Raw genomic sequence first — 15,052 nt, 5'->3', positions numbered from 1 at the left:
GGTCAAAAATATTAACAGGTAATGAGTGTGTTAGGTGTTTGACAGTCTTCTTGTGGCTAGGCTAAAGGTTTGCTTGGGAACAGTTAGTTACATGAAAGAAAGACCTAATGCCATTTCTCTAAGTACTTTTCTCTGTACCCCTCTTCTGTTGGTGCTACTCCAGTTCAGAGGAAGGGGGAGAGGATGGAACAGAGGCACTTTTTCGGGAAACAATAACAACAACAACAGCAGCAGCAGCAATGACTTTCAGAAGCGAAACAGGGATGAGGAGTGGGACCCAGAGTACACACCCAAGAGTAAAAAGTATTATCTGGTATGTTTCGGAAGAACCAGGATACACATGAACATGCCTTGCTCTGCATTCTGTCTGCTCTTACAGGTTATGTGTCGTCTTCTGGGAAGAGAGAACCAGCAACGATCGAACTATCTAAAATACCAGTTCTGGGGTTCTCGCCTCACTGCCCCCTGTAAGAGGCCTCTAGAAATGTTTACTCACAACTAGGTAGCAGTTGGTTGTGACCGTTGTAGACCTGTTTGCCACTAACCAAAATCTGGAGGGCCCAGGAAAAGAACATCTCCTCCATGGGCAGTATGGGAAATGCATCTTAACCCAGTTAGAATCCATCTCATAGCGCCCTGCTGCTTCTAGGATTGGCGAATGTGATTCCCTTTTATTGCTGGCTGTAGCATTCTTTCATTTTTCATCTGCTAGTCTGGCAAAATCCTGCATGGATTTCTCTCAGGGCTTCACTTTTGAGTTACTGTCCGCCTTAAATGGCCTTTTTGCACCAACACCCCCTGCCCCTTTCTGTTGGATATTTGAGATCCCTCTAATCTTTCTTCAGGGTTATTATAAAGGTCATATGTGGCTTAGTCCTAAATCACTCTTGCTGTCCCATCTTCTGCCCTCTCTTCTGATTGCTGTTGAAGACATAATCTTTATTATATATTGTGTTGGTCTCTACTTCACTCTCCTAGATACAATATTCCAAGTCATGTAACCAGTCCATAAACCTAATCAAAATGAGATGTCCCAATAGCATCTTTCTCTTATGCAAAATGTTCCCAAACATTTTTAAAAATGTGTTGTAAACATGACATACACGGTCAAAAGAGCATCTGAAAATAGGTGCAAAGCTGTTCAGAAGAGTTAGTTAGGTGGGACGAACATAACTGCATGTAAAATCCTCCGTAAAACAACTTCCTAGATGTAAGCACAGAATCAGCTGCAGGCCCATTGAGTCTGGAGTGTGTTGGCGCCCCCAGTGTCCTATCTGGTCCTGAACACTGCTAAAAGCTTTGTGCCAGAAAAAGAAACACATGCACAAAAGTAGAGGGGAAAGTAAAGCATGCTTAGTGAGCTCTCCCCGTCCAGCCTCAACCAGTGGGGCTGCTACTCTCAAACACAAATGTGCTTGCACTTCTTTTATGTACTGAGTTCACTGTTCATCCGACTTGACACACATTGCCTAAACAACAAGGGGATCCAATTTGTGCTGCAGTGTTGCACAGCTTAAGATGGGGTTATTTTAGCAGATGATATTGTGCCTATTTACGTTTTTATTGATGGAAATGATTTGAGTGTTGTCTGACCTGGCTGATTTCTTTCCTGTGCAGCACGATGACCGGGAGGGTGAAGGTGGTGAGAAATGGGTGAATAGAGGCCGAGGCCGGGGTTCCTTCCCCCGCGGGAGAGGTCGTTTCATGTTCAGAAAATCGAGCACTAGCCCCAAGTGGGCCCACGACAAATTTAGTGGAGAAGAGGGAGAAATTGAGGATGATGAAAGTGGAACGGAGAATCGAGAGGAGAAGGACAACCTACAGTCAGCTGCTGACTAGCCAGGGAGTCTACATGTCCCTGGGCACCCTGGCAAGGAGGAAGAGGATCCCGCAAGGCAGTGTTGGAGTCTCTGCCAGGGTAATACTGAAGTGCTGAACAGAGCTCTGCCGAGGAGCTTTGAAATTATCTTAAGTTAATTGCATTTTTAAAATTCAGCCTCCGTACATGTGGACTGGGACTGATCACTTACATTCGGATCCACTCTCGGAGTATATCTTTCTTCCCAAAGACGTTACCTGCTGACCTGAATAAGGTCCAATATCGAGTGTGACCATAAATTTTGTCTCTTGTTTGTGACCTTATTAGATGGTCAGATATTTTTTTGGCAACAGTCTTTGAAGACGGTGTGGATTTCAGTTTGTGCCCAGCTTAACCCAGTATCTTGACATTTTTGTTTCTCTTATAATTTGAGATGATAAAGGTGGGGATTAACTCACCTGCTTATTTTTCTCCCCTCTTGTGTATTTTGTTTTTTAAATTCATATTCTGCTTATTTTAGGCCTTTGCATATGTAGTAACACCAATTAAAGATGGCTAATTTTGGAAACTATTTTTGGTTCTTATAAGAAAACAAGCACGTGAATAAACATCTAAATGTTAACTTGGAGTTGGGACCAAACTGCTATGATTATTTTTAAAAACTAATTTTTGTATGTATCAGTTGAGTTTAGAGCCTTTTTAAAACCACCATATTTTTTTCTTTTTTGCTGAAAGTTATAGTTAGCATGGCAAAAATGCACCCTGCTCTTCACCCATTTTAGTGCGTATGCCGCTAGACCTGGTCCTTGTGTGCTGGAATCCCAAGCTGCTTGTAGGCATTGTGTGTATCTTCTTTGCAGCTGGTTGTGAACTTGAATGTTCTTTCCAGGGTAACATAGTTTTCTAAAAAACTGCTGAATTCTACTAGGTTAAAATATATAAAAGGAGAAGAATTTTTTCAATATTTTTATTAATCTTTTTCTAAAACAAAAAAGCAAATCCTTCCTGTGCTGGCTAAGGGAAGTTGTGGTTTCATTTACCTTCAGCTTTTACATTTACAATGTTCTGAAGAGGTTTAGCAAATAGCTCTGTGGTTGGTGAGCATGTAGGGAGAAGAGGTGCATCCATGCACAGGTTTAGTGTGTGCACATGTTGTAAAAAGACATCAGCCTCTTCCCCCCTCCATCTCTGCCTTCCCCAGGATTGCTGTGTGCCCCCCCTTTCCCTCCCCATCACCTGCTAACTATAGTTTGTTTGACTTGAACAGTTCCTGTTTAGTAAACCCCTAAAGTTTGTTTCAACTCCTCATGCAAATAAAAATACAATAAAATAAGCCGTAGGTGTAACTCCAGTTTGTTTCTCACGCTGAGTACGGGGCCTCCCCTTGCACCAGACCTTTGCCTTCCAAGTGAAGAGGGGAAGCCAAAAGTAGCAAATGCGGTGTCCAGCAACAGGGCAGAATCATAGCGCAATCGATGCTGCTGTTGGAAATGGAGGATTTAAAAACTGCTGACTGATCTGCAAGAGAGAAACTAGAATCAACCAAAGTGACGCAGAGGTGGGGGAGGGAATTCTGAGCTGATGCACTTGTGGTTGTCTCCATTGTTCAACTGTTTGCACTGACTGCACTTAATTCCAGTTTTAATTAAAGCGCAGAACAAGAAGTTCCTAGGCCTCATGGTTAGCTCGGTGTGAAGGGCTGTACTTAGAGCGGAAAATTGACAGCGTTCATTATTTCATTCTGTAGTGTAGAAACAAGAGAGCTGCTCTGAGGAATACAACAAGCCGCCTCCATGCGCTCACTGTTGCCTGTATTATTTCAGATGTTACTTTGGTGCAGTACTGTAGTAACACATCTAGAGAGGGATTATTTATCCCATAGATTGTACAGTACAGATTAGTTACAGTAATCAGGCACTAAGCGCGACACTTTTCCTTAATGGTGATCAGTTAAAACATGCCTTTGCCTAAATGATGATGGATTTGCCCACTGGGAAATGTTCACTGCACAGTCCTGGCCAGGACGTGGCTGACTTTCACACAAAGTATCCTTCTCTCTCGCAAAGACTTTGTTTCTTAAGCAAATGAAATTCTCAAGAACTGGGGCAGGTTGTCTTGCTTTAGGGTGGGAGCAGCACTGGCAGGTACTGTTGTAGCGAACTGCATGCACCGCATGCACCCTGTTTTTTCTTGAAATATGGTTCTTGCCCATTCTGGATCACATGCCACTGGGAGGGCAGCTCCACTGTAACACTTAAACTCAGAGCAATGATGTTAGAATATCAGTGTATGCATCCAGAGGGAGTGTCTCCTGCATCCATTGTCACCTGTCAGCTAGTTTCTAGCTGCTCCATCTTTTTAGTGTCTGCAGTATCATCTCACCAGTCCAGTTCTTGTCTCCTGGGTTTTATTGGTGTGATGAGGTTATTAGAGCTGTGGGCTGGAGGAGTGTAAAATTCCCAAGGCTTCCTTTTGAGGCTGAAACGTTTTTCTCTTTGACTTGCTAGGAGTAGTAAAACGCTCAGTTGCTTTAAAGGGTACTCATAGTGTTATGATACTGTCTGGTGAGAGATGCTTATGACTGGGGGACGTGGCGGAGAAACCACCCACCAATGTGCTCCACAAATGAGCTTCCTTGGTAGTGAGAGACTGAAGCTATAATTGGCCCCCACAGTCACCAATCCAGTTTGCCGTCAATAAAACAAACAGCTCCGTAAACTGGCAGAGAATGAATTGGTAATTCCATTTCCCTGGTGTCAAAGTTGAACTATTGTCTCACTGATGTCACTAACTCCTTAGTACTTGAATCAGAGGGGTGTGGTGATAGTTGTGCTCAACAGCAGTACTCGTGGTTAACTTAGAACTGTAACTCTCTGAAAATTACATATTTAAACGTGAAAATGTGGTCCCCGTCCCCCCAGTATGGGGTGCAGTCATGTAAAAAGCTGTCAGAGTGCTCACAAAACCCAGATCAGAAACCTGTCACCTCGCAGAACCTGGGCATTGTAACACCTAAATAGGGAAGTATCAGTTTTCATCCCAGATCAACTATTGGCCCAGTGTTCTTACTGCGGCTGGCCAGTACCAGCTGCTTCAGAGGAAGGTGCCAGAAACCTAATGTACAACTAGCAAATTACCTTTGTGTAAACAAGTGTATATAAATTTGTTTGCACAGAAAGGTGATTTGATAGACACACACACACACACTTGGTGCTTTAAAGGGCCAGTTCCACCAAGCTGAAAACAATTGAGCCAACCCAGCTGGGAAAAACTGAATCAGAAAAATGGGTCAAAGGCTGGTTAACTGAAAGCTCTCAAGGTGCAATTGTAAATGGGGAATTGCCAAGTGAAACTGCCTCCTGGATCTTCTGTCACAGTTGAAGTCCGTTGCTGCCACTTCTGGTCCGACATCACCCTGCAATAAATCAATACACATTGTGCGCACCCCTTTTATAGCTGCTCTGTGCCAGGTAGATTCCAGCATGGCAGTAGGGATTGCCCTGGCTCCCCTTGGGGTTGCTGTGACATTGAGGGAGAACTGGAATGAATTGTTCTGGTTATCTGCTCACAGCCCATAGAGGGAGCATTAGGGCTAGAGGCTAATTGCTCTTTGGTAATTCTGGACAGTTCCGCTGTTAGGACAGGCCAGTGGCCGAAGCTCTGAAGAGGAGCGTAGGGACCATGACTGCACAGACCTAGGTTGCTTACCCACGTGTATGCAGCAAGTGGGGGAGAGGGCTTAACCAGAGTAATCCAGAGTTGCTGAAGAGCAGCATGAAGGTACAAGCTCTGTAGTTTCAACCTGCAGCCAATGGGCCATGTCCCCTGAGACAGCAGCACAGGTCAATTGCAAAGGCCGGGTCAATCTGAATCCTCAGTCTGAGGCACCTGCCTGTTGGGAGAGGGTTCTGTCTGAGCCGACATCTTGGAACTTCCTAAAGACTGCGGGAAAGGCAATTAGGTGATCTTGGGGAGAGGAGGGGGACCAACTCCTCCTCTGCCACTTACCCCATTTGCGTGACCTATGGGACAAGATGCAGGTGTTAGGCAGGGCACAGAGATGGTGGACAAGGAGTTCTCCTGTTCCTTGACCCTTTGCCAAACTGAGGTTTAATCAACCCAGGGATGTATGTCATCAGGTGCTGTTTTATGTTCCTGTATTTCCTTCCAGCCTTTGCAGTTTGCTCTACTAGTATCCAAAGCAAATGTCTCCTTTGCTGATAGGCGGGTGCTTCCTGCTCCATCGTCTCCAGTTATACTCACCCCAGACTTGAGGAACCACCTGGTGGGGAAATAAACACAGAGGGGGGATGAGTTCATATAGTTTCTTTAAAAAACCAACCAACAAAAATAAATCAATGTAACTAGCCCTGCCAACAGTGTGGTGACATGGTGCGTGAGTGACCTGGCCTACCCCCAGCCCTCTGTGATTGCGAGGGGGCTGATGCCCCACGGGGGCTTTCCAGACTAAACCACAGAGCAGAGCCAAGGGCTACAGCCCCAAAGTCCCAGCTCGGTGCTCTGTGAGCAGCAGCCCCTGACTGTCAGCCACGTGTCCCCTTGAGGGACAGAATCCAAGGCTCAGCACCCAAGGGGCTGGGCTCGTCTGAAGATCTGGGCAAGTCTTTTGGTGCCTAAATGGGCAGCAGAGATCTAAAGGCAAGTGGAGTTCTCATTCCCCCCACCCCTGACTCCATTTCCAAGGGCGATGGCAGAGGGACAGGAAACGGGAGGACTTGGGGTGCAGATGCAGGAGCAAAGCAGACATCCCTGGTGGCTCTCGCCAGTGATCTCCGTCAGGGCCCCCTGCAGTAGGCAGCTCCCCCCATCTTTGAAGCTATATTGATCCCCTCTGGGCTCTTGGCAGGACTCAGCCAAGGGTGGGGGGGGGGGGCAGCTCTTGCTTGGGAACAAACCCCAGCCCTGCTCCATGAGGCTGCAGGCGCCTGGCCTGAAACGGTCTCACCTTAGCTGAGGTCACACTCCTGCTAACTCTGTTAGGCAGCTGAGCCCAGCCCTGGAGCTGGAGAGGGTCTTACAGCGTGCTCCTCCCCACGAGCCAAGCGCCTTCCACCAGCGCACAACCAACCCGTCTGGCGGGGCCATTCCCTCCCCAGGCAGAGACAGGTGCAGCAGAGTCCTTTGGGATACCCCTGTAGTCCCAATGTATTGGATCAAACTCTCTGACTGCAGCCTCGGGACTAACCCGAGTGAGCGCTCGGTGCACAGGTGTTCGGCAGGACTCCTTGCCCAGCACAGCAGGGAGGAGAACGGCTAATCACTAGCTCGCCTGGTGTCAGCTGAAGTCCTCAGGTTGTTCCCAAGACAGAGCCCCTAAGTCCTGCCCTGTCAGCACACCTCCTCCACCCTTCCCTGGCTCCAGCGAGCCACAGTGCTGGAGGGTGTTTCCTCACATGCCATCCAATAGGTCTGGCCCCTCCCACCTAGCCCTGCCCAGGGACTTTTCACAAAATACACCCTGTGCTGTTGGACAAAGTGCTCTTTGGACGCTGCCACCAGAGCCACTGGGGGAATTAGAGGGCCAGGTTGACACCCATGCCACGGCTGGACCCCAGTGGGAGAGGCAAGAAGGGGCTCTGGGCTTTGCTCCAGAGCCAGTCACGGGGGCAGCCCCCCACAGCTCCAGTGGCCCAGTGATGGGTGCTGTTAACCCACACACAGCAGAACACTGCGCCCTGACTCAGCAGGCGGCTGCCTGCCTGGAGCACAGCATGTTGGGATCCCCACACAGTGGCTGGGCTGCCAGTCTGCCCCAACTGTAGCCAGATCTAACAGGCTCCTCCCAGCCACGTCTCTGGGCTGCTCTAACGCTCACCCAGAGTCTGCTTTGGGTGCTGGGGCCTGCAGCCTGTCAGGACCTGCTGGGCATCTGCTTGTACCTAGCAGAGGCAGAGGCGCTGGGGCAGCAGCTGGTACAGTGGAGAGGAGCTGTGGGGCCGCGGACTGAGAGCCAGGGGCTCCTGGGTTCTGTTCCCTGCTCTGTGCCACCCTGGGCAAGTTCCTTTCCCCTCTAACGTGGGGCCGAGGCCCTGATGCTCCTCGCTGGGGCTGAGCTCAGGGGTGCATGGTGGCTCTGCTCTGTGTCTAGGCCTGGGAGGTACAGGGCAACATTGGACACTTCCCTGCTGCTCCCCCCCAGATACCCACACACCTGGCCCGGCTGGGAGCCCCTGTCCCTCGCCTTCTTGCTGTGGTGTCTGGGCTTTCTTCCCGGGGCCGGGGCACAGCCCCCTTAGCCCATCCTGCATGCTGGAGACTCCCGCCGGTCACTGCTGCAGCCTGGGCTGGGACCCTGGAGAGTGAGAGCTGCCTGGCCCACAGCTCTGGCAGAGCCAGTCCTGCCGTGCTGCTGCCTTTCTCCTAGTACCTGCAGCTCCAGCTCCAGTCCCGGCTCCTCCAGGCTGTAAAAAGCCCTGTCACCTGCATTTATCAGAACCGGCCTCGCCTGTTTACGTCCGGGAGCCTGGCCCCCACGCCAGGCTTGTCATAACTGGCATTCCCCTCCCAGCTCCACGAGTCGCTTCTCCCTGCGCCGCGCTGGAGCCTGCCAACACGCTCTCTAGCAGGAGGCTGCGGGAACCACCATGGGTACGTAGCCCAGAGCGCCTGGGCTGGTCTGCCCAGGGCGGGGTTCGCGGGGACCATCTGGTCAGGGATGGGGGGAAGGAGATGTGCCTGGGAACACTGGGCGCTGCCCATCTCACCCCACAGACACTCGGCAATCCATGGATGTCACCTTAACCCTTGGTCAGGACAGATGGGAGCGAGCCATGCTGCCCGTGACCCCACGGAGCGACACTGAACTATACGGGCTCGGGGCTGGGCCTCGGCTGAGCAGACCCTTCAGCAGAGGGGCCTCTGATCCCATGCCCATGTGTCACTGGGGCTAGCCAGCTCCCTGAGCTTAAAGGCTTTGGTGTCTGTAGGGCCCCCCTGCAGGGCTGGCTCTGAAGAGCTCACTCCCTGTCCACCTGCTGAGAGGGGAGAAGCCAGGAGCCTGCCCCCAAATGCTCAGTAGCCTCCCAACCTGGGGAGTGCACCCCCCCCCAGAGACCACACCCCCACCCCACCCCGGAGCCCAGGGACCACATCCCCCCCTAACCTGCCCTGGGGCCCAGGGACCACGTCTCCTCCTCCCCTCTGGGGCCCGGGGACTGTGCTGCCCCCACCCCGGGGCCTGGGGAGCATGTCACCTCCTCCCCTCTGGGGCCCAGGGACCGCGTCACCCCTCTCCCCCGGGGCCTGCGCGAGTTGTCCCCACCTGCAGTGCCAGGCCCTTGGCGTTGCTCTGTGGCTCAAGGCCCTGCCCCACTGAGCACCTGGGCGCCAGCCCCGCTAGTGTAACTGTTGTCTGTAGAAGTGCCCAGGCCCCTCTGGCAGGTGCTGCCCAGACACAGCCAGTCCCGGCCCCAACGGGCTCACAGTCTAACCGAGGGGCGAAGGCACCATTCAGCCCTGATGCTCGCACCCCCATGGGCAGCACAGAGAGATGGCTCCAGGCCCCGCGCCCTGGCACCAGGCTGGGCAAACAGGGCAGCTCATGGGCTCAGGCTCCTGCACTCACCCAGCCTTGCTGAGGGAGCTCCGCTCCTTTCCCCATGGGTGTGGGGTGGTGGCTCTGTCGAGCTGAACCCCACTCTCAGCCTCACTCTGTCGCGGTGCTAGGGGAGGTCCTGGTGCTTGTGGATTATTCTGGACAGCAGGATGATGAGCTGCAGCTGAAAGCTGGGGACATCGTGCAGAAGGTGGAGTCGGCCCCAGAGGAGGGGTGGCTACAGGGGGAGCTGGCTGGTAAGACGGGGCTCTTCCCCCAGCAGTTTGTGCAGGTGAGTGGGGTGGGGGATCCTGTCGGGTTACGGAGGGACACGCTGCCAAGCAGAGGCGGGAGCATTTCCCCTGCTCTGCCCGGGGGATGGGACCATCTTCCGTATGCTCCTGCCCACAGCACAGGCCCATCTCACGGCTGAATCTACTGCTTGCCTGACCTACCCACACAGCCTGGTGGGCCGGGCTTTGGAGGTGGCTTGGCAGCTTCCCAAAGCAAACCTGACTTGGGCGGGGGACCGTGTGCATCAACCCCCACAGGTGCACACACCCATGCCCTGCAGCCATCTGGAAGGCGTGCACATCAATACACACCTGCAGGACTCCAGAGCCACCTATGGCCTGAAGTTCAGGGGTGCTGAGCAATCAGTGTGCAGCTGCAAATCATGCCATGCAAAACAGGCCCCAGATCCTCCAGTGTCCCAGCATTCCCCTAGGCCTCTCTGGGGGCAGGGCAAAGGGGCGGGGTCCCTGGGCCACACCCTTCCAAGTCTCCTATATAAGCAGGACAGGCAGCTACTTCCCCTCTCCTAGTAGCTGCTGTCCAGATGGTTGCTGTGGGTGGGGGCTGCTGTGCAAGATGGGTGAGCTAGTGGGAGCCGGCTCCTTCTGCAGCCCAGGGCTAGAGGTTGCCTCAGGTGCAGCACTGAGCACCCCCCCCTTCCCTTGGGCGGGACCTTCTGTGGCATTTCCTCTCTGGACAATCCCGGTGGGGTGCACCTGGAAATGAGCGAGGGCTGATGCTGGCATTGGCCCTGCCTGGGGTGGGGCTGGCTCCCTCCTGCGCTGGCTGCTTTCTGCAGATTATGGCACCTCGTGAACCCTGAGCTTCTGCCATTAGCTGGGAGCAGATCTCCAAGGTTGCTATGTCTCTGTAGCTGCAAAAGTTTCACTTCCAAGGGGTGACAAGCTGCAGCGGGTTTCACATCCCCCCAGCGCAGCATGTCAGCTCCTTACCTGGCCTGTGCTCTGTCTGTCCCAGGAAATCCCAGCATCTCTCATGGCTGACGGACGTCGGAGGTGCCCCCGCTCGACCCGCATTGGTGAGTGGCTGGTGCAGTGTGCTGCGGGGCCCCTCAGGCAGGGCATGCGAGAGACCCAGGGCCTGGGGTGCTGCTGCTGGGACACCAGAGTAAAGAGCACGGTTTCCAGACTCCCTCACTCCCGGGGATGCTGGGGCATGGTCAGCTGGGCGTGCAAGTGGTGGGTGCTAGAGTAACCGGGGGGAGGGGCAGCTGAGGACTCAGGGGTTGAGACTGGGGTGGAGATGCACCTGAAAATGGGCTGGTAGCTGTAGAGGTGGGGGCTGGGTGCCAGGACTCCTGGGTTCTATTGCCATCTCTGCAAGGAGCCTACAGGGTCCCTAGGTGCTTTGACTGGGGGGCGGGGAGGGGACTCAGTTGACCTGTTGGCAATGCTGCTGGCTGTCCCAAGCATGCAGCCAGTGGTCAGAGGGGGGGCATAGCACTGCCCTTTTCACTGGTGCAGAATCACCTGCCCATCCCAGACTCACCGGCTCCTCGTCCTGCTAGAGACGAGCAGCATCCTTAGTCTCTGTGCCTGGCCAGCCGGGTCCCCCAGTTGCTGCTCCAGGTGCCCTGACTGTGTCTCCTTCCCCCTTCTCTTCTCCCCCCCCCCCCCCCCCCCCCCCCCCCCCCCCCCCAACTGTGTGCGCTGAGCCCTGGGGAACAAGACCCCCTACTCCCTCTGTCCTGCTTGCCAAAGACCGCTCCCTTCCCCAGAGCTGGGGTGGGGTCCCTGCAGGGCTCTGTGCCATGGTGGCAGCTGTCAGCTTGGGACCCTTCACTCGTCTGCGCAGGGCCCAGCTGTAGCGTTTTCACTGCCTGCTGGCAAACCTGTTATTGACACGCTGGCCTCTGATTGGCTGACATACACAATGGGCCTGTTCTCCAGCCCAATGGGAACCCAGCAGATCACAATGGGTCTGGTGGGGCGGCAGCATCTCTGCTGCACTAGGGCTGGGGAGGGAAGGCGCCATGCTACAGACCCCTGCCCTGCCTGGGCTCCCTGCGGTGATGCCCACCACAGATCAGCAGTGGGGTGCGGCGGCTGCCTTCCCTGTAAGGACCCGCACCTGCGTCTGCTGCCATTGGCTCAGGACCCACTTGCCGATCTGCCTCCTGTGGCTGGGGGCAGGAGGGGGGGTCACTAGGGAGCACCATGCTGGGGATGTTGCTGGCTCCTGACTTGGGGGGTCCTGGTGCTCCGTTCTTCCTGCCCTGCCACGGCAGTGTGCCAGGGTCTGACAGGACCCACTGCTTGCGTCAGGAACCAGCATGGGGGGGCAGCGTGGAGCCCGTGGGGGTTCGGGGCAGACTGTGAGAGGGAGAGAAGTCAGGGAGTGCCTGGGGGTGGGGGCTCTTCCAGCAGTAGGGAGGCAGCCAGGTTTCCTGCTGGGGGCAGGTGGGAAATGGGCTTCCTTCCTCTTACCCCCGAAGGCTCCATGTTTGCCGGCCGGGCCACAGTGGGTGTTGAGCTGCCAGGGATCTGCCTGGGGTATGGGAGCAGTGTGTAGGGGGAGCGAGTTGGGCCTGGCCATGCCAGACACTGACAACTCTCTCCTTCTCCCAGCCCCACAGCCTGGCCTCCCGCCAGCAAGACTAGCCCAGGAGGCACCTGCCCTACACTAGCAAAGCAGCATATTGTGGACCGAGCCATCTCCTATCGGGCAGGGCTTGAGCGCCAGAGAGTGGGCAGAGCTCGAACTAGGGTGGGAGGTGGAAGTAGTGGGAGTCTCCTAAGCTCCACCTACAAACCAAGCTCCACCTCCACAAAGCAGCAAAATGAGGTTCCCACTCACCACACCATCACCCTTCTTTGTCCTCTGCTTTGATCAGCAGCAAAATGGTTATCAGGGCTGAGACCAGAAATGCCCTCATTAGGTTTCAGAGTCAACCTCCCTTCTAGTTGCACAGGGCAGTTCTCCACCTCTGAGTTCTTGTTTTTTGCTGCCTCACTTCCCACTTGTTCCAGGTTTTCAAGCTTTCCTTCACCCCTGTAAGGGCTGGAGCCCTGACTGTTTAGTGAGAGTTGAGATTGTAGAGTGCAGGCGGCAGCCTCTGGGGGAGAAGGGCTGGTTTGACATGCTGCTGGGAGTCTACCTCGTTCCTGGGGTCACCAGGGATTGCAGTGGGGTAGTCAGAGGAGGGGGGTAATCCCAGTGCAGGCAAAGTCTGGGGGGGCCCTTATAAGCTGAGCCATGAAGCTGGGACCCCAGCTTGCCCCTAGTGCATCAGACCAGGGGGTGGGGTACAGTCTCTGAGCTCTTCCCGCAGCAGACACGGTGCAGCCCGTCCCCCAGCCTCCCCTCCCTGAGTGACGTGTGTCTCGTGCTGTTCCCATGCCAGCGAAGAAGCCGCCTGTGCAAGGGCAGCGCTGGTGCAAGGTGAACTTCAGCTATACCCCAGAGAAGGCAGATGAGCTGCAGCTGAAAGCTGGGGAGCTGGTGCAGATCCTGCAGGAGGTGAGCAGGGCTGGGGGGCACCTGCTGGAGCCAGGAGCCTGAGATCAAGGTCCATGTACCTGGGAATGACTTGGGGGGGGGGGGGTTGCAGGTGCATTGTTCCTTCCTGGGGGGCAGGGAGCAGTGGGAGGTGGCTGGAGGGCTCTTTTCAGCCCCTGACACCTGTGCCTGGGTCGCGGTGCTGGCTGCAGGTGGTGCTGGCTGCAGGCACTGCTGGGCAGGGAGGCCAGAGCCCAGCGGGAGCAGGGACCAGGCTTCACTTAGCTACAGCCCAGCAGCAGAGGGCCAAGGCCAGTTTGTGTGCTGCCAAAGCCTGCTCCATTCCAGCCTCCCTTCCCCTCTGTGCCATGCGAGTAGCACCAAGGTCAAGCTGGCAGGGCACGATCTGCTTCCCAGCTCCACTGGAGAGGTGTGCACAGCTCCCACCCCTCCGTGCAGCAGGGAGCCAGAGGCAGGCAAGTGCCCCGAAGTCTGCTCTAATGTCTGTGTTGGGAGGGGCATGGGAAGGCCAAGCAGAGTGGGGAAAGGCAGGTGATGGAAGACCTCAGGAGGGGCAGCCTGGCTCCATTCTAGCCCCTCTGGATCTCCTGTTCGAGCTACAAGGGCTGTGTCACCTGGCATTGAAATGAGCAGCCATGTCTAGGGTGGGGTCTGGCCGTGGCGTAACAGCACACCGCAACACGGTGGGTCAGGACCAGGGCAGGAGAGGCAGTCTGTGTCGAATGGATGTTGCAGGGAGCACTTTCGGGAGGCTGGGGTTTGGCTGGAACACCCGTGCTGTCTCCTAACGCCCAAGGGAAATGCCATGGGGGGGGTTGCTGGCCAGGGCTCAGTCCCCCAGTGGCAGGGGTGGGTACAGTGGCACCCTCCGAGCCTGGCTGCTGGAGAGGCTCTGGGCACACTGAGTCAGCGGCTGGTGGGGCTCAGCTCTGAGCCATTCTCTTCCCCGGCAGATTGAGGATGGCTGGTGGCTGGGCAGGAAGAACGGCCAGGTTGGTGCTTTCCCCTCCAACTTCGTCCAGGAGCTGGACCAGCTGCCCCCAGGTAGGAGGAAGCGGGGAGCGGCAATGGGGCTGGGTAGCTGAGCCTGGCTCCCTTCTCTTCTGCTGCCCTGATCCTCCCCACAGGAGAGACCCCAGGCTGCAGCCTTTTGGCATGTGGAGGGGCTGAGCTGGGAAGACCCCAAGGTGCAAAGCATGAGCTCCCCCAGCGCTGCATCCCCACCAGCGAGGGGTGGGCAGGGCCCCTGTGCCCTGAGAGCTGGCAGGTTGCTGGTGCTCTGGGTCAGAGCAGCATCTGTGCCCACCCCAGAGGGGCTGCCCCATCCCAGGTGCCCTGAGATAACCTGTCTCCCGTGGTGTGTGCAGGGCTGGTGGCCTCGGAGCCCATCCCAAAGAATGGGGCTAGGAAGCAGAGGCCAAAGCTGACTGATGAGACCTTCATCATAAAGGAGGCAGAGAAGGTGAGTGTGTGTTCATTAGGAGGCAGCCCCTGGCACTGTGGGCAGAGGGAGGGGGGGACAGTCCTGGGATTCACCTTCCACCCCCCGCTCCCCAGAGACAGGCTAGCGGGTGGCCTGACCCAGCAGGTGAACCTGTCTGGCTGCTCCTGGGCCCAGGCCATAAAACCCCACCCAGGGGTGGCCGGTTGGGCTGATGGATGTTTGCCCAGGCCCTTCCAGGCGCTGCTGGCTACCCCAGGCTCACCTGGGCCCAGGTTGGTCCGGTTCTAGGAGGAGGGTCAGTGGGAGTGTCAGCCCCCATTCTGGGGTTCTCATGGGGGGGTGGGGGGTGTCATGGAGTCCCCGGGCGATGCTCTGGAACTGCTCCCCACTAAGCCAGTCAGGACTTTGGGGAGCCTCCTCTCCCTTGGAGCAGACTTGTTCAGGGCAAGTAGCTCACACG

The 15,052-nt window shown here is 55.3% G+C and overlaps 2 protein-coding genes across 12 annotated transcripts in view; both read left to right on the top strand.

Moving 5' to 3' along the window:
• Window positions 1–3,152, top strand: part of THRAP3 (thyroid hormone receptor associated protein 3) — a 67,215-nt gene extending 64,063 nt beyond the window's left edge. For 10 of the 11 annotated variants that reach the window (XM_075060738.1, XM_032766795.2, XM_075060737.1 and 7 more), the window contains 2 exons: window positions 164–313; window positions 1,618–3,152. In XM_075060738.1, the coding sequence (XP_074916839.1) occupies window positions 164–313; window positions 1,618–1,839 (372 nt within the window). In that variant the 3' untranslated portion in view covers window positions 1,840–3,152. The remainder of the gene's footprint in view (window positions 1–163; window positions 314–1,617) is intronic. The other variant, XM_075060744.1, reaches the window with a different exon arrangement.
• A 7,498-nt stretch (window positions 3,153–10,650) lies between these two features.
• SH3D21 (SH3 domain containing 21) overlaps window positions 10,651–15,052 on the top strand; it is a 15,988-nt gene continuing 11,586 nt past the window's right edge. Inside the window, exons 1-4 of the mRNA XM_032766811.2 lie at window positions 10,651–10,707; window positions 13,033–13,148; window positions 14,102–14,192; window positions 14,516–14,610. Coding sequence (XP_032622702.1) covers window positions 10,665–10,707; window positions 13,033–13,148; window positions 14,102–14,192; window positions 14,516–14,610 — 345 coding nt within the window. The 5' untranslated portion in view covers window positions 10,651–10,664. The remainder of the gene's footprint in view (window positions 10,708–13,032; window positions 13,149–14,101; window positions 14,193–14,515; window positions 14,611–15,052) is intronic.

Source organism: Chelonoidis abingdonii, chromosome 25 (genome assembly GCF_003597395.2).
Source record: "Chelonoidis abingdonii isolate Lonesome George chromosome 25, CheloAbing_2.0, whole genome shotgun sequence".
Taxonomy (NCBI): Eukaryota; Metazoa; Chordata; order Testudines; family Testudinidae; genus Chelonoidis; species Chelonoidis abingdonii.
This window is presented reverse-complemented; position numbering and strand designations above follow the sequence as displayed.